General features: G+C 30.1%; 1 protein-coding gene across 11 annotated transcripts in view; it reads right to left on the bottom strand.

The window, feature by feature from the left end:
- Window positions 1-19,604, bottom strand: part of LOC129915632 (tropomodulin) — a 175,792-nt gene that overhangs the window by 23,178 nt on the left and 133,010 nt on the right. For 9 of the 11 annotated variants that reach the window (XR_008772337.1, XR_008772338.1, XM_055995256.1 and 6 more), the window contains one exon: window positions 457-609. Coding sequence is in view for 9 of the 11 variants with exons in the window: in XM_055995256.1 (XP_055851231.1) it covers window positions 457-609 (153 nt within the window). In the remaining 2 variants the exon portion in view is untranslated. The other 2 variants (XM_055995262.1, XM_055995263.1) reach the window with 2 other exon arrangements.

Here is a 19,604-nt window from a genome sequence, read left to right as displayed (position 1 = left end):
AATAAGTAAAAATATTATTTAACAACAATTACACTTTTTTCACTATGGGTTTCCATTTTCATTCTATTTTTTAACATTACGCGTTGAAATTCATTCAATTCTGTGTCTCTTAATTCCATTTTTGAATCCGGAATCGATTATCTATCTTTCTCTTTAGAATTCGAATTCAGAACTCAAGTGCTAAACGAACGATTTCCGAATAATTTGGAAATTGTCAGGACAGTTCCGGAAGACCTAACGAAAACAGCTAATAAACAAAATGTGACACATTTATACCTAATTTAATTATAAGCATTTAAGTTGTAAACAAAAATATAAAAATATTGGGGTACGAAATGTCATACGTGCGGCACACCGTCAAGGAGCAAGACCTAGTGTCTAACAACCATTCTTTTTTTTTTTTAATTTTTTGAAAACTATTCAAACAAAAATAGGTATTTATATTTTTATACTTACATCAGGATCGACTTCTTTAGCCAAAATGTTGATCTCTTCTGGTGATAATTGGGCCAACAATGCATCTACATCAACTTCATCATATTCACTTAAATCCTTGCCATATAATTTGGCTGGTGTTGTCATGGTAGTTGTTTTTGTTGTAGATGAAGTCTATAAAAAAATAAAAAAAAAAAAATAACAATCTTTAGTAAATTGGCAATTCGGTAAAGGCAAATATTTTTAGACACGAAGCAAATATTCTCAAGCTAACCTCTTCTAAGAAAAAGTCTTAAATCACGACTAAAATGTCACAAAGGTCTTACGATTCTCACAAAAATAACTTTTCTTAAGAAACGAAAAAAATAAAAAAATAACTATAAAACCAACCCCAAAGTTCAATCCAATTATCCGATTACCAAAGACACAAAATTATGCGGAATTGTAATTCTTCTTCTTTTTTATTTTTTTTTGTTTTTAATTTTGTTTATAATTTTTTTTTCTGCGCTATGTTATGTTGGTAAGTTACCCTCAAGACTTGACTTGGGCTTCTTTTGTGTGTTACCAAATCACAGGGTGAAGCAAAGCGATGCAACTGATTTGAATTATTGCAAAGAATGGAACGTAAGACTTAATTTGAAAACAGAAAAAAAAAAATACCGATTTGAATTATGCACAAGCCGATGATGACGACGACGAGGATGAAAATGCTAAGAAACAAAACAAAAAAAGAAACGAAACGAAAACAAAGAAAACCACGATGTTTCATAACCAAAATAAAAGTAATAATAAGAAAACCAACAGCAATATGCCTGAAGTTTCTTCGATGTACATTGAAGAAATGAAAGAAGAAGATTCAAAAAACGAAGACCGACGAAATGACGTAGAACAAAAAAATAATGGTCTTAACACACTGACACTGCAACAGCAAAAAGTCAAAAAGACAAATTTTATACCAAAAACAAAAAAAAAATAAAAAACAAACTTCCTCGGAACTGTGAAGACGTGAGTGTTGGTTGCTGATAGCTTGCTGCTGCTGCTGCCGGTCGTGACTCACAAAATTAATAGCGCTGAAAATTGTAAACCGTTCCCTTTGTAAATGGCTTGAAACAAAAGACACAACATACTCGCACTCGGGCATTAGCCCATTATTTTGCCTCTTTCTTGGCTTTTGCATTTGAAGCCTCTTCTATTGCATACAAAAAAAACGAAGAAAGCAAAGACCGTAGACGGTGGCAAGACGTGACGGACCAAGAAACAAGGGAATTGGAAGAAGCCAACTTGTGAGTCAAGAAAATAAATCTATACAATCAAATTATGCTCAAAACAAAGCCAATAACCAAAAAACAACAACAACAACAACAAAAAGTATGTGAATCGTATCCGCCAAAGCAAATTTTGACAAGACCGGAAAAAATGTAAATGGAGGGAGAGAGGCTTAGATTGTAAGCCCTTCAAAAGCTATTTGCTAAGTCATTTGTTATGAATTTGCATTTAAAAGACTTTGCAACCTCTCGGTAGTCTTTTTGGCTGGCAAATATACAAAGTGTGACTAGGCTTAGACATCAAATTTTCGAACTTTATGAAAAAGGCTTGTACAAAGAGTATTCCCTCTTTAATCTTTCCAGATACGGCCTTGTCTTCAAACTCAAGAGTTCAGCTTGGTTTTGGGTTCGATTTAAGTCGAAGTTGAACTCTGTGTCTTGTAGGTAAGTGTGAAGTTTTTCTTTGTTTTGCTTACCTTTGGGATAAAACAAAGACGAATCATGTAAGCAAGAAAGGAAATATCAACAAAACAATGAAAGTTAAAGGGCCACTCTTGACCTCGCAGTGAATTGCTTTATTGCTATCATCTCTTTTGTTCGGTTTGTGGTTTTGCGGTTTACGTGATGTGAGTCTGAAAATTTAAGATCAGAGGAGTCAGACAACATAACTGTGGGATTATTTTTAATTCACTTAACTTTTGTGCCCAAGAAATTCTGCACGTGATTCATGTAGAGTTCGTTGGTACATGATTTTTTTTTTTCAAAGATTGGGGTCCCGAAACTATTATTGCATTTATTTCCCTTGTTTTGAGGTTAAAGAACATGAGAAACAAAAATAATTATATATTGTTGTACTGTTTTCATAAAAAATAGGGTTCAAAAAAGACATTTGGGGAAAGTTGTCAACTTCTACAAATGATATCATCAACGACCTAATTATCCCTATTTATTAATAAACTTATTTGAACTATTAAAAAGAAACAAAAAAAAAAAATGTTAATGTTGAAAATTCTATCAAGATTCAAACGATCTATAAATTTTGAAAGTCAAGACCAAGATCTAAGTGATATTCTTGTCGGTTGCCTATAACTCAAAAACTAGCATGCAATTTTTATGAAAATCTTCTGGTTCTTATTGTTTGTCGCTGGATAAACTTTTGCTGTTATTTTCTTGCGTTCAGTAAACGAAATAACTACTAGAAACTGCTTTAGAAAATTATCAATTTATCAAACAATGAGCAATTCATTTACAAAAACTGGAAGAAATATTTGAACCAGCTGCTGAAAAATTGCCAGGCTTTCATAAGACGTCATGTCAAAAGCCAATTTTCAAAAATGCCGTTCCCAAGATAGAAGAACGCTCAGGAGTTTTGCAGACCAAAATGTTTTAATAAATTTTGATGAAAAGCTCCTTCTAAATGCAGATAAAATAGATAAATAAGAAAGAGAGTATTATTTTCTAAGAATCGCACATTTGAGAAGAAGTTTCAAAATTTCAGTTAAAAAAGTAAGTACAGCTCCGAAAAGTTCAAATACTAAAAAGTAATTATGCCAGGCGATCCACCACCCAATTTATCAAAAAGGACATCTTTGTCCAGAAGCTATAAATAAAATTTTTTTCAAGTATCGGCAGTTTTTTTTACTGTAAAAAATAGTTCTTGAACACTTGCAATTCCCTTAACACCAATTTTGTATTGTATAGCAGGTTCAAACTAGTGATGGGAACTATCGAATAAAAACTATCTAACTATCGATAGTTGTAAAATATTCATTCATTCGATAGTTTTAAATCATTCATTCATTCATTCACTTAGTTACTATTTTCATTCGAATAGTTTTTTCATTCGATAGTTTAGTTACTATTTTCATTCGAATAGTTTTTTCATTCGAATAGTTTTTTCATTCGATAGTTTAGTTACTTTTTTCATTCCAATAGTTTTTTCATTCGATAGTTTAGTTACTATTTTCATTCGAATAGTTTTTTCATTCGATAGTTTAGTTACTTTTTTCTTTCGAATAGTTTTTTCATTCGATAGTTTAGTTACTATTTTCATTCGAATAGTTTTTTTATACGATAGTTTTGTCATTAAAATAGTTTTTTTTTTAATTCTTTTTCGATAGTTTTTTCATTCAAATAGTTTTCTAAACGTTAGTTTTTTCATTCAAATAATTTTCTTAAACGATAGTTTTTTCATTTGAATAGTTTTTTTATACGATAGTTTTTATTCGATAGTTTATTCGATAGTTTGTTAGATAGTTTTTATTCGATAGTTTTATTCGATAGTTTTTATTCGAATGAATAAATGAATGAATGAATGAATGAACTATTCGATAGTTCAAATCATTCAGTTACTAACTATCGATAGTTCAAATCATTCGATAGTTCCCATCACTAGTTCAAACCAAGTATTGAAAAGTGTACCAAGACAATCTTCCTTTCATTCATTTCACCCAAAACTGTTAAGAAGTTCGGGGGGAAAGTAATACAAAATTTCTAAAATATTTAATGGATTTAATCAACGTTGTTTTATGAATATGCACATTTAATATACCTAACATGTTCGAAGCCTCAAAACTGGAAGTCACTATTACTTTTGACACTATTATTTTCTGATAACAAAATCCTTATGCAAAACAATTTCAATAATAGGTTAACAAAGATTTATAAATTGAGTTTTTGAATCCAAAAAATTGGGTCAAACACCCATAGGGAAAAACAAAAATTGAAACATTCAATTCCTATAACAGAGGAAGTTCATCAATTCCCTTTAGGTACATACATACATCAAAACATCATTCTCAATTCATATTATATAGGTAAACCCCATGATGCTCTAAATACTAAAATACACCCAAAAGGGCTTTATGTGAACTTTTTTGTTTTATTAAAATTGAAACTTTCAACTAAATTGATTTCTCAATATTCTCATTTAACTTTTTTTCTTAATCAGAAAAATAGTTTTTCAAAAACCCATAAGCTTAGGTTTCTCTATCTATCTATAACATCCATTTGGGTTGAAGTATAAATTTTAAATTCATTTCAAACTGTTGCAGCTTATACATAAAACAATCAACTTAATCCCATTTAACGTTTATTCACAGCTCGCCCGCATTGTTTTACGATAATAGTCTGGTCGAAAGTTTTGAAAAATGTCATTTTACACTTTATAACAGATTTTCAGATTCATCCTGGGGTTCTATAAAAATTGTTACCGAAACAAAAATGGTTCCATTCGTTTAAAGAATTTCCATTATTCCGAAGTAAAAACTTATTGTGTTTTGTTGCGCTATAACTTTTTTAATATTGAAAATATGAAAGCACGTTTTAAAACCAAAAATGCAGGAAATAAACTTTTTTAAATTTTTGGTGTTAAAAAGTTTTTCTTTAGAAAACTTTATGAATTTTTCCTAATTTAAAGAAAAATCCAAAAAAAACTAACAAAACTTCGCGAACTATAAACAGACAACCCTATGACTGACAGAACAAAGCTGAAAGTTTTCCCTTTTTCCCTATAAGTAATCGAAATTACCATATTTCCGTTCCGAAGATAAGAAAAAACAAAAAAAAAAACTACAACAAAAAAGAAAAGACAAAAAAAAAAACCCATGACCGCGTTCCAGATTATGACTATGACGGTGATGGAGGAGGCCACAGCAGAGAAGGAGCATCTATTTGGGCGGAAAGTAATTTTTTATCTCAAGTAAAACAGACACACTTCGATTAACTTGGTACGGGCGGACGGACGGGGGCTTCAGATTTGTTCCCAGCTTTGATTGCAAATGTTGCTTCTGCTTCATCTGTTGTTCACTGCCAGTTGTGCCAGTCTGGTATTTTTGCCCCTTTCCCCCTTTAACTCAGTCTTTCCGTTCAATTATGTTGTGGAACTGTTGAACTGGAACACGGATAGAAAAAGAAGAAGAAGAAAAAAAGAAAAAGATGTGATGGTCATGCAGGGTTAAGAAATGATTAGAACGGTTGACTGCGTTGCATCTCCAAGTCTGATCTGAGAAGTCATGAAAGGGGAAAGGTGTATTTTACTCAAAGCATGGAATGGATCAGTTTAATCTCTTTTGCCCTCCCCAGATCCGGATAGAGTGGATTGCGAGTTGGGTTCACTTTTTTTTTCTTGTTTTGTTTTGTCTTTGTTTCGTTTTTAACAAAGATGATGGAGTAAGGAAGGCAAAGGCAAACACGCAATCATTATTATGTGCAGACCGTTTTATTAACAGTAAACTTTGTATATCAATTTTTTTTTGTCTTTCCTATCAATTTTCATTTCATTTTTCTATGCGGCCATGACAGACAACTACACCAGAAAGGGTCGTCGATATAGCGGTTATGATTTTTTTTTTTTTCAAAATGCGTGTGGAGAATGGAGAAATAGTAGCAGAATCAGCTAATCGAATGTTTACTGCTCGAATGGTTCAGATGGAATTTATTATTAACTCTATATAGAACAACAATAACAAAGTAAATATAAATACAAGGGCATCATCAGAGGAGCGAAGGAGGAAATGATAGGGTATTATGATGATTTTGTATTGATTTTTCATCCGAATGAGACCTTAATCACACAATCAGAATCAAATTAGTTGGGACATTGGCATTATTAATGAGGATTTGATGGATTTAGGGAATTTTTTTTGTTGATAGGTATAATGTTATGGAGTTTTATGCACCCACGCCTTATGAAAAAAAGAGTATAGGTTGATACCTACATAATATTGTGGGCTTAGGATTAAGGTTTTCATTTTGTTTAATTGAATTATTAATGCCTAATTAATTTATACTTTTGATAAAGGTTTGCAAAGTCAAACAGAAAGTAGCAAATTCTTATCCCTCCATCCATATGAATATTGTAACCTTATTTGTTAATTGTCAAAGGAATAAATTTTAAGCATTTTACATAGGTACAGTGTTTACGTAGTAAATTTATAAATTAACCCACACATCAGTAAATAAAACTTAGTTATGTATATAGGATTAGTTACTTTTTATACAAAGTAAATTTTCAAACAAATGTTCGTTCTTGTTGATTCTCATGAATTAGTGTGACCAAAATAAGTTCATAATTTTATTTGTTTCTTGCAGCAAATATAAAGTGTTGAAGCAATTGACAAACCAAAGTTGAGTTTAAGTTCTGAGAACTTACAATAGACGTGTTTTTGGTAGAGTTATCCGTAGTAAGATTTTCAATGTAACCATATCAATGTAACTGAAGGGTCCAGGGGAAAAACGGCACATGTCCACTTTTTGTCAAAAATAAACTAATAATGAGGTCTTGTAGCATTTACTGAGCACTATCTGATGGCATCCTTACTTTTATAAAACAAATTTAAGCCTTGCTGAAAAAATAAATGAAATGTGAGCTTTTATTACTAAGTTGTATAGAGAACAAAATTTTAAAATGCGTTTTACTCGAAATGAGTTGGAATGAACTTGTGCTGTTTTTCCTTTGGACCCTTCAACTATACCAAGTGCTTTCAGGCTTATTTTTTATCAAACGATGTTTTCGTTTCACTGTTTTTTTTTTACCGCTTTTTCATATCTGTGCCAAGTATAATAATTGTTTTTTTTTTTTTCAGTGAAATTACCATGTTTTAAGGTTTAAAATTATTTCTGAGTTCAACCAGTTGAGCCCCATCAGGTGTGAACAGTTAAGTGGAAAAGTTATGATTTCCTCGACATCCTGATCTTAAGAAGATATTAAATAATAGATGATATGTTTGATAAAAGATGTTAAATAACAGCTAATATTAATATGTAATGAATTTTCTTACGCAAAGAACATTATACAGTGACGATCTTTCCCAAAGTTCAAAGTAGGGTTACTTTCATTAGCCAAAAACTATTTGAAAGATTATTTTCATCTATATGAGCATGTTTGTTTCCTTATAACTTCTAAACTTATCACCCTAATTTCAAAAATGAGCTAAAGTCAGATGCCTTTTACTTGTCTGTTAAATATATTCTTCTTAAAAATCATTACAACGGCTTAACTACAAACAAACATCATATGGGTTTTCATTTTTGAACTTATTTTTTTTTTTTGTATGCTTTTGGACTCAAAGGAGAATGGGCAATAGGGTGGGTCAAAAAAATCGAAATTCTTTTTTTTTTGAATTGGTACTCCGAAAAATCGATTGCTAGACCATTCTAGAATATACACACCAAATATGAGCTATTTATATTAATGGGAAGGTCCTCCGCTTTGCAATTTTCCATTTTTACTAAAAAAAATAATTTTTTTATTAATTGACTTTTTAGCAATTTTTTTTTCATATTCTTGTAGGAAATTGAACGCTCTACAAAAAAGGCCTTATACACTTTTTTCGTTTATCTAACCGTTGAATAGATATTTGGGGTCCAAAAATCGAGAAAATCTTTAAAAATTCGTGTTTTGTTCTTAATTTTGTAACAAATTAAAAAATTATAATGATCAAACGCGCAAGACATATTCTTGTTAAAAATTGATTGCTCCACAAAAAAGGTCTTATTAACTTTTTTCATTAATCTAACCATTCTAAAGATATTCGAGGTCAAAATTAATAACAAACAAAATAAACAAAAAATTCCTTGGAATGAAATTGATTGCTTTAACCGTTTAGAAGATATTCGTATCCAAACCAATGCTCACTGATTTCAATAGTTTTCTTATGACCCGTATGCATTGCGATTTGGATACGAATATCTTCTAAACGGTTAAAGCAATCAATTTCATTCCAAGGAATTTTTTGTAGAACGTTTAAGCCCCTACAAGAATATATCTTACTAATTTGAAAATAATGAAGTTTCAGTGAATTAGAAATTTTTTAAAAATATAAAATGTTTTTATATTTTTTTTTTAACTTTGACCTCGAATATCTTTAGAATGGTTAGATTAATGAAAAAAGTACCTTTTTTGTGAAGCAATCAATTTTTAACAAGAATATGTCTTGCGCGTTTGATCATTATAATTTTTCAATTTGTTACAAAATTAAGAACAAAAAACGAATTTTTAAAGATTTTCTCGATTTTTGGACCTCAAATATCTATTCAACGGTTAGATAAACGAAAAAAGTGTATAAGGCCTTTTTTGTAGAGCGTTCAATTTCCTACAAGAATATGAAAAGAAATTTGCTAAAAAGTCAATTAATAAAAAAATTATTTTTTTTTAGTAGAAGCTTGATGTAAAAATGGAAAATTGCAAAGCGGAGGACCTTCCCATTAATATAAAGAGCTCATATTTGGTGAGTATATTCTAGAGGGGTCTAGCAATCGATTTTTCGGAGTACCAAATCAAAAAAAAAATTTTCGATTTTTTTGACCCACCCTAATGGGCAAGTTTGTATGAAACGTGGACGTTACGCGGCCAGGAATGAATTTGTTATTTTTTGATGTAATTAAGGTTTACATATATTGTGCAGAAGTTTTATCCCTGTGACGTATTTCAATAACGGATAAAATGCATTTTTGCATTTAACACTTTATATATGTCTCAATGTTATAACTCAATTGTGTATTTTAAGTGCAAAATATTATTTTCTGTCATTTTCCCTGAGTCTGAAGACCTTTGTCTTGAATATCCAACCACTAGAATCCAAACTATAAACATTTTAAAACAACAAATTCAAGCCTATTTTTAGAGTTTTGTTGTTCAATTTTTTGTTACTTTGAATTGTTTGAAAACTTTCGAACCTGAAATGGTTGACTTAAAAATCTTATATTATGAGTTCTATTGGTCGGATTTTCAAGATTAATGTCTTCATGCTCAGGGAAAATGACAGAGCATCATATTTTATATTCCATATAAAAATATAAATCAGTTTTTCCTTCATACATTGAACAATGCATTAACAATACTAATACTGCATTATCTTGCATTCTTAACGCAATACAGCGAAACGTCGATAGTAAAAGTTTTTCCTGGGCTATAATTCTTTCATTTGATACCAATTTTATTGATGGCCGCTCAACGTCCAAAATGCTCATTCTCCTTTGATAAATTATTTGTAGAGATACTTTACATTAAAAATATTTTCATTAAGTTTATGTTAGAAGTTTTAATATCGCTTATAACCCGTGAGCAATCATGAGACTTTAAACGATACCTTAATTGTCAAACTAAAATTAGTATTTAAGAAGCTAAGAATGAACATTCATGCTAAAGTTCATAACAATGGACTAAAAAATGGGGCAATAGTTCTCATATCTAAGCAACTGATCAGGCAAATCAGTGAATTAGAAATTTTTTTAAAATATAAAATGTTTTTATATTTTTTTTTTAACTTTGACCTCGAATATCTTTAGAAAGGTTAGATTAATGAAAAAAGTTAATAAGACCTTTTTTGTGAAGCAATCAATTTTTAACAAGAATATGTCTTGCGCGTTTGATCATTATAATTTTTCAATTTGTTACAAAATTAAGAACAAAAAACGAATTATCTTGCATTCTTAACGCAATACAGCGAAACGTCGATAGTAAAAGTTTTTCCTGGGCTATAATTCTTTCATTTGATACCAATTTTATTGATGGCCGCTCAACGTCCAAAATGCCCATTCTCCTTTGATAAATTATTTGTAGAGATACTTTACATTAAAAATATTTTCATTAAGTTTATGTTAGAAGTTTTACATCGCTTATAACCCGTGAGCAAGCATGAGACTTTAACCGATACCTTAATTGTCAAATTAAAATTAGTATTTTAGAAGCTGAGAACGAACATACATACATGCTAAAGTTCATAACAATGGACTAAAAAATGGGGCAATAGTTCTCATATCTAAGCAACTGATCAGGCAAATCAAGCAATTTTTGTTCACCATTACACTTCCATCCTTTAAATTTTGTACAAGATCACTCAAAGATATTTAAGCGTTTAGCCACAAAAAATGTCGCAATAATGGCAAATATAGTTCCCATTCTCAGCAAAACTAATAAATTTCGAAGAATAACTATTCTCAGAAGTGGACAAAATTTCCAAAGATCCAAATACAGTTTTCATTTTTGAAGGATTTAAAAAAAAAATTTCTATTGCCAAAGTTTAAAAACCTTACTTTTTACAGACAAAAAGAAAATATAAGAATAATATAACAGAAAATGTATGGTCTAAACTAAACTACGTAATTCTAAATTCAAATAGTAACCAAACAAAGAGTAAAATAAGAAGTGGGGTTTGTAGGTATGTCTGTTTCATACTTACAGTAATGCTGCCTTCAAAATGAAACCTACCCTACCCATGGATTTTAATTAAAAATCGTCTAAAAAATTTAGCTCATACAATCGTACTTAAGCAAATCGAAAGTGTGAAAAACTTAATTGCCTTGTACTAACTTACTGACCAGTTACCTACGTAATTATCTATTTAAATAGTATCATTAAAGTCACAATATTGATCAATTTATACCAAGCCTCTGAAATACCACAATACCATTCTAAAACCATCCTACACAATTCCAATAAATATAAATGAGTGTATAGGAATGCAGGTAACATTAAATTCCTATTGATTTGTTTTGCCTTTGCAGTCATAGATAATGATGTTGAAAACAAAATCACCTAAACAATATTCTATAAACTCCCAACATCAACCATTGTCCAGTACAAAAGACACGTTATGGTTGGTCAATTAAACGATCGAAAGTGGGCATTATATAAAATTCTTGAACATAAATAAAAAATAAATCGTGCAATGATAGAACAAAAAAAAAAAACCAGTGTTGCCATTAGATAAAATTTTAGAGAAAAAAAGAAACTAGCAGGCTTTGAACACTTGTATAAAAAGATGCTTGGAACACTCAACGTTTTTGTACCGAAATTTTTGTTTCATATGATAATGGTAACCCTGAATAGAACCAATATAATATTTTCAATCGAAATTGAGTTCATGGTTCTTGTTTTGATTGCAAGACGTAGTAAGTTTGCTGCCACCACTTAATCAATGTTCAACTAGTTTGACCTCAGTTCGAATGTTTACTTTCAATTTATGTAAGTTGGGTATTAGCAAAGATATTAGCTACTACCACAACAATATTTTTTTAAGTTTAGCTACCAACCATTTTTCCAAAACAGAAAAGTCACTATAATCTTGTAGTTTTTTTTTTTTTCATGTAAGTCTCTTACACAGTAGCTAGTTGTTGTTGTTGCAAATAAATAGAGGAGTGCAGTTAAAATTCTAACATATGGCAAAAGTTTTGTTTTTTTTTCCATAATAAGGCATTACTACTTTACTTGCATTGCAAAAGCATATGGATCTTTTTGAACGTGTTCTAATTATGCTTTCATCGTGAGCAATTAAAAATCATGAAATATTATTAAAAAAAAAAAAAGACGTGCTGCTCCCCCACATTTGTTGTTGTTTAGTCTTGAGTTGAGGACTAACTAGCATAAGTTGCTACCTTCTCCTTTAGTAATAATTTTTTTTATTATTTTTTTTTATGGATCGACTGTCACACAACAACCTAACTGGATTTTCTACTTAGATGACCTAATTCCTTGTTTTATATTCTACTTCTACTTTGTGTTTTTATTTTTTTCAGTTTGTATACTGTTTGTGTTGTTGTATAGAGAACAAAATAAGTTGCAAGAAAAAGTTAAATAATAATAAATTGATGTGAATTTATGGGTGTTTATGCGGGAAAGGAGTCGTCTAGATGAGCGAAAAAGCTAAGAGAATGGTTGCATTTGACGTAAAAAAAAAACTAGTTTAATTAATTAGGCACCTACTCTACTCTGTAAGATTGTTATAAAGTTTTATATCGCCTACGATTAAATGTTTGATATTTAATCATTTTGTTAAAGAAATAGGTATGATCCATCAAGTTATAGTTACAAAAATGAAAATAGGGAGGTAAATGTAATAAAACACTCTATGAAAGTTGAACAGATGTTGGAAACTTTGTTGGTTTCTATATTAGTTTTTTTTTTTAATTTTTAATTATTAAATTAATTTAGAAAGCAAAAAAGAGTTTTTATCAACTTGTAAAAGTTATTTATTTGTCATTAAAAAAAAATTCTAGAATCTAGAGAAAACAAAGATTAGGGGAAAGTGGCCTAAAATGGCACCCCAAGGTAAAATGGCCCCCTTGCTAGAAATCGTAGAATTGAACATAATTACATACAAAGTTTTATGAACGCGATTCTTATGTTAATCTGGCAAAACCGACATATACGAAGTTTTAGCAACTTCAAGCCATTATTTAAAATTCGACAGGTCAAACTGTCTCTAACCACCTCAAAAAGTACACTCGTTATAATTTTATAAAATTTTTTTTTGCAAAAAAAAGTATAAAAAACATTGTATTTTGGAAAAAGAAGTTAAAATACGTATGTATGAAGTATTTCTTAATAATTTAATGTAATAAGTTGGCTTAGAACAATTTTAGATTTTTCGGTATAAAACTTAAATTAAAAAAACCCAAAATGGGCAAAATGGCCTACTTAGTACTCGGGTAAAATGGCATACTTACTTTCACATTGCATTTTATATTGACTTTCACATTTTCATTTTTTTATAGTGAAAATGGTTGCTAAACATAAACGATCTACAGAGAGGAAGCTCTAGACTGATGAAAGTCCTTGATTCCGTCCAAAATCTGGAAAAAAGTATCCAAATTATTCGAAGTTCCAAAAACTGCAGTAAGGAGATGAGAAACCAACAGGAACAGGGTTTTGAATGACTCACAGAAATTTTGGGAGGGATTAAGCACCACTTGTTCCAAGAAAATGGAAAAGGAGCACTTTGACTCGATTTTTTATTTAAAATCACGTATATTTGGACAGTGTGCCATTTTACCCGGGTAAATTTGATCAGTGAAATTTGTAGACGTCTTGAAAATTAAAAAATTTAAATACTTTTTGGAATTTTCTTAACTCGCAAAGCACAAAATTGTGGGAGTAATATATTTAACTTTCAAAAGTATAAAGCATTTAAGTTTGAATGTTACTTTTTTTCGAGATATGGGACATTTCCCTTAGGGGGGCCATTTTAGGCCACCTTCCCCTACAACTGCCAAAAAAAGTGAAAAAGTACGTACCTACCTAAGTGAAAAAATGTAAACTTTTTTTGGTGAAAAATTGCCTGACAGAAAAACGATGTGTACTCTTTTTTACAAACAAGTTGCATGTTGCAAAAAAACCTTTATTATTCTGCACAAAGCTGAAAATGTACCTCAACTTTATTTTTAACCTCTACAAACAGGAATTTTTTTAATTCAATTGACCTAATCACAATTTTTGAGACCTTAAAAATTGTAATATTTCGAGAATATCGTTTATTTTTTAAACGTACCGATCAAATAAATCAAAAATAACGGTTTCTTTTTAGTAAAAAATATAATTTATTAAAGAAGAAGGGTCCACTTCCATTTTGAATTAAATACAAAATAAATTTAAATGCAAGAACAAGGCTTTTACAATATTGAGACAGAAGCAAGCTTTTTGTTAATTTGCAACATTCCATATTTTGATAACATACAACTATCCATACATCGTCAACTGGCCAAACCGTAATGGTAATGGTCAGCAAAATAAACTGATTTCATTATTTGTTTAAAAAAAAAGAGGTTGTCTGTAAGCCGGTTTACGGACGATGATTTTACGTGATAACGTCGTAAGAAAACAGGTTGTGTGCTTTTAAAATGAGTCAATGAATCTCCAAAAAGAGCTTGAACTTTTTGAACTCGATCAAATTTCATTAAAAAAAGCAAAAAAAAAAACATTTATTTTTATGTTCTCAGGCTATGGAATCAATTTTTTTGTTTGATAAACTATAAAAAATAATATACCATGCGAAAGCTTATTATTTCACCTTTCATATGACTTATCAATCTCATTTTAAAGATGCCTTCAAGAGAAGTTAGAATTTTTTAAAATCAACCATGTCGAATTTCAGACTGAGATTACGGTACTGGTGGCTGTTCGGGGGGCAACAGATCTCCACTGGTGTTTTGAGGTTTTTCGCAAGTTTCTGGATTAAACATTGTGTAGCTTGTAGTTAGTCTACCATTATGTGTGATATACCAAATGAAAGGTAATTGTATCAGCATGCTCATAAAAGTTTAATAAAATTTCTAACTGCTCTTGGTCAAAAGTTATAACATGTTGAATTCTAAAATTTTTTTTTTTCGTTATCTCAAAATTGTGTATACGAAAATGATTGAAACTTCGCACACATATAGTCGTAGTCATGATGGTCTATCATACTCCATATACTTTATTCCTGTATCTATTAAAGAAAAAAAGATAAAAATAAAAAACGATAAAAATCGGTTAAAAACGGTCAAAAAAACGTGTTTTTTAAAAACTTTTTTCTTCCGTTATTCAGTCAAAACTCATTAAACAATTTAATGTATGCATAAGGCCAAAACCTACATGTCCCATAAGTTTGAGATTTTTTGAAAGCTCCAAAAAAAAAGCTAAAAATCAAAAATTAAACAAAAATACCCCTAAAAAACAAGGTGTTTTTCAAAAATTCATATTTCGAAACGCAGAGTTTTGGAAAAAAATCCGTATCAGACGCCTAATTTTTTTTCTCTCATCTTTCACTTGGCGTCTTTAGAATTGTCAAAAAAAATTTCCTTTACCCAAAATCATCATTTTGTCATAGCCCCAACACGTGTACAACGATCAAACGAAACGTTATAGCTTAGTTTGAAAATTTTTTAGAATTTTTTCTTAAATGCAGTTATTCTTAAATTAATCTCATCTATCTATAGCAAAAAAATCAATTCTGTACAGCTTCGCGTTTAGATTTTAGCCCAAATTTCATCTTTCCGTTTTACCCCTGTTTACCCTATTAAATGACGGAATTTTTAAAAATCCTTCATGTGGATAAAGCTTTAGGTTTTTATCTTTCAAATAAGCTATAGAAGATTTTTGTATGTATCTCTAATAGTTTATTTTTAATTTTGAATTGAAATTTTTTGCCGCACTGCGAAAGTGCGAGAGTGTAACGTTAGAAAATGGCGTCACTTTTTTGTGATGGCTGTCATGGTTCATCGATTTATAAGACGTTATCACGTCAAAAAATTACAAAACTGTTGTTAAAAATAAATATTACACATACGCCACAGTGACCCCATAAGGTTAAACTTTGAAAATTTATAGAAAACTTTATTATTTTCATGAATTTATTTTTATATATATGTATGCAAGTACAAATTTTAAAAATGTTTCTAGATTCGACTTTTCAAAGTATAATTTAGTTTGTTACTCAATAGATTTTTTTGTTGGTGCAAATGCAAAAAACTTGTTTTACCTGCTAAAAATTGATTTTGAAATTATCCGAAATCTGGCGTTCCCGGAATGACACTTAAGTGGTACATATTTGTATAGGTATACTTTTCTTATATGAAACTGCAGCCCAACTTGAAGAAAAAAATCCAAAAACAAAGATTTGCCACTCGTTTAGACAATTTTAGGTCGTCAACCAAATTGGGTTTGGTTTTCAAAATTTTGTAATGCCTTTTTCGCACAGATACAACTTAATTTCTTGCTCAAATAATTTCTTGTAGGGTAAAGTCGGGTGATATGGCACCTTTTCAATATCTCTCACTTAATGACTTCTTTTCAAAGCAAAAAGAGCAACAAAGAATTCAGTCTGACGTAAGCTTTCAGTGGATGCATTCGGATCCGCAGTAACCATTGCCACTTAAATTTAAAAAATGGACAAACAAAAAAGTGAGTTCAATTTGAGCGAAAAGTTTTTTTGTTTAAAATTGTTGTACGTGTGGTTCCAAAAGTATTTGACGCCGAGGGTTCATTTTAACACAAAAAGAACGGTAACGGTTATATTCTTGTGTTTGCTCATTGCCATAACTAAGCAAACGTGATTATTCGTGCCATTTGAAAAAAAAAAAACAGAAGTTTAGTCAAATGGGGGAAATGGCACCCAAAAACATCGGGATATATGGCACCGGTGCCATTTCCCCCGCATCTACTTCTGAACCTATTTATTTTTCAACTGACAATTGTATATACAAAAAACTTCAGTAAACCAGGCAACGTGGACTAAAACCCAGATCATAGCAGCCGTTGGATCTGCTGAATGTAAAAAAAAAGCAGGACCTAAGCATTTTGCGATTCCCTTCACACTTCAATACATTATAAAGGCTTCTTAAATGACCAGAACCTGAAAGTCTGCCAAATAGCTTTCAGATTAGCTGAAAAGTGCGGAATAAGGCAGTAATCATGATGTCACTTTTGGTCTCATGATTCGTGTACGTCTTTCAACAACACATGCAACAAGTGTCACAAAAAAATATCAAAAAGAAATAGGGTGCCATATCACCCTCCATTTTTTCAATCATGTTTTTTTTTAATTTTTTTTATTTTTGCAAAAAATAACATGAAATTATTTTTGAATTACACTTATGTACCTATTGTGTATTTAAGAAATAGTTTTAAAATAAATCCGCTTTTGTTTGAAACAGATATCTTCTTTATTTCTCAAGTAATAACGAAAAACGAAAATGGGTGCCATATCCCCCGACTTTACCCTAAAACTTAACTCTTAGAAAACATTTTCGATTCAACACTTGGAAACACTTGTGTGTGTTTAATTTCATTACTTTTTATCAGAAAAAGGACATGCAAAAGATTGTTGACCTTCAAATTCACGAAACGCATTATACACACGCAATTCTTTGAAGGAGGAACTCAATTCATCGTTTTTTCGCCCTTATTTGCATTCCATTGTGTTACAATAATTATACAAACATAATTCTGTAATCCCATGATAACATTTTCAGACCAAACACTTCAAAATATATGAAAGTACTTTCCTAGTTCCATGAAATGTAATGCATTTTATCTCGAATTATAATATTCGTCTTTTTATTTTATTTTACAAATTTAAGGCTCCACCAGCTTTTAATTTTTAAAATAAATAAAATTCTGCATAAAATCACAATGATGGTAAAATAAGGATTTCAAAACTAGCCAAGCGAATCTCAATTGGTTTGGATTCTGCGAAAATTGCATTAATAAATCTGCAAATACCCTTTTTGCATTGCATTGTTATAAACCGAAACCATTCAAAGGACATCGTTCATTCGTTTATATTCAGAAAGGACCACCAATCCAATTAAATTTCATGAAATACTTTTGTATTTAATCAGTTGTTGTGTTGAATTCATTTTGTCTATCTTTCTCTCATTCTCTCTCTCTCTTTTTGACCATGATAAAATGTATTATATGAAAATTTTCCTATGAATTTTCGAAATTTCATCGAGTACCCACTGCCCATATAAAAGACCACCACCACTACCACAATTTCGTTTGATCTATTTCCCATAAATTTCATTAAATGCTTACAATTAAAATGGATTCATATTATGAGTGTGTTTCGATGATGATGATGATGGGGATGTGGTTGTATATTCTTCCTCAATTGAACTCAATGTCATTTGTATTAAAGCTTTTGAAATATAAATTAGCAAAATGACTATAAAGACACCACAAATAACAGCCTGTTTACGAATAAACGCACGGATATTCAAAATAATGCCACATTTGTTGACCTCCGGCCAACAGAGCCATATGCTATTTCAAATCACAATTGCTATTAATATCCTAATAGACTATAATAAATATTTTTAAAATAAATTTATAATAAATATTTTTATTTAATTATTAAGTTTAAATTAGAAACACCCAGAGATGAAAATTGAACAAGTGTTCATGTGCAAAATAGTTTCTATAGGTCAAGACATTACCATAATAAATGTAAATTAAATGATGATGATGTGGACGATGATGATTATGACTATACGTCTTTTATGAACAAAGAATTTTGTAAGCTTCCGGCTTTTGTTGTCACTAAAATGTGTTGTTCTCTAGAAAATACATATTGTTTCTAAAAGATGTCTAATTGAATTTCAGCTTTTTGAACAAATTTGATGTTGCACTTATATGGACTGAATTGGTTGTTTGCTTTTCAAGTGCATTTCAAGTGAACATCTGGTGAAATTATTAACAGCAATGCTTCTAAGTAGAACAAAGTACATTTTTAGTAGCGATAAAGACCAAGTTAAAGCAATGTTTTGAAAAAAAATTAATTTAATTTGTATAGGCGCCGCAGCCGCGCCCATTATAGATAAGATTTTATCATTGTAGGTTGAAACAGCGTTATCGTATTTGATAAAAAGTTTCTTGTTGCATTGCATTACTATTTGTTTTAAGTTTATAAATATCATTCAATGCTTGTTTCAACCTATCAATTGCGTTTATGTGTTGCAAAAAGGATGAAATTGCTTGAATTTTGATATTATTTGTTTTTTTGATTTTTTACAAAATACTTATTACCTAATTTAAATCAATAAGCTTAAATTTGGTAAGTGTAGATAACAAAAAAAAAAACACAAAAAAAAATAAAATTCGTTCTTCAAAGCAAAAAAAATAAAATGCACGACTGGGTCGCACGTACTTGCTCTTGTAGTTCAAAGCATCTTTATCTTAAATATCTATTGGAAATTTAAGATTTTGTGAAGAAAAAAAAAAAATAAAAACAAAAAAAAATCGAAAGTTAAAAAAATTCAATTTTTTAAAAAAATTTTGAAAAACTTTTTTTTTAATTTTTTTTTTTACATTTTACACTTCATTACCTATGATGTCTGTAAATTTTGAAAAAATTTACTTATGCTTTGATAAAATATATGGACTTAAAAAACATGTCAATTTTTGAAAAACGGCAACGCCATATTTCCGCTCTTGGCATTTTTTGAGAAATCAATTTTTTTGGAATCAATAAGAGTACTGCGCACACCAAATTTAAACGAAATCGTTAGAGCCGTTTTCGAGAAATTTGAAATACCTCGAAAACGTTATATGGGAGATATGCGTTAAATTGGAGATAATAAAAAATAAAAAAAAACGGACCTAGGGAATTACGTAAAAATCATCTGTACCAAGTTTCAAGCAAATCC

The sequence above is a fragment of the Episyrphus balteatus genome, chromosome 3 (genome assembly GCF_945859705.1).
Source record: "Episyrphus balteatus chromosome 3, idEpiBalt1.1, whole genome shotgun sequence".
Lineage (NCBI taxonomy): Eukaryota > Metazoa > Arthropoda > Insecta > Diptera > Syrphidae > Episyrphus > Episyrphus balteatus.
Note: the sequence above shows the minus strand (reverse complement) of the source record. Positions and strands in the feature narration are given on the sequence as shown.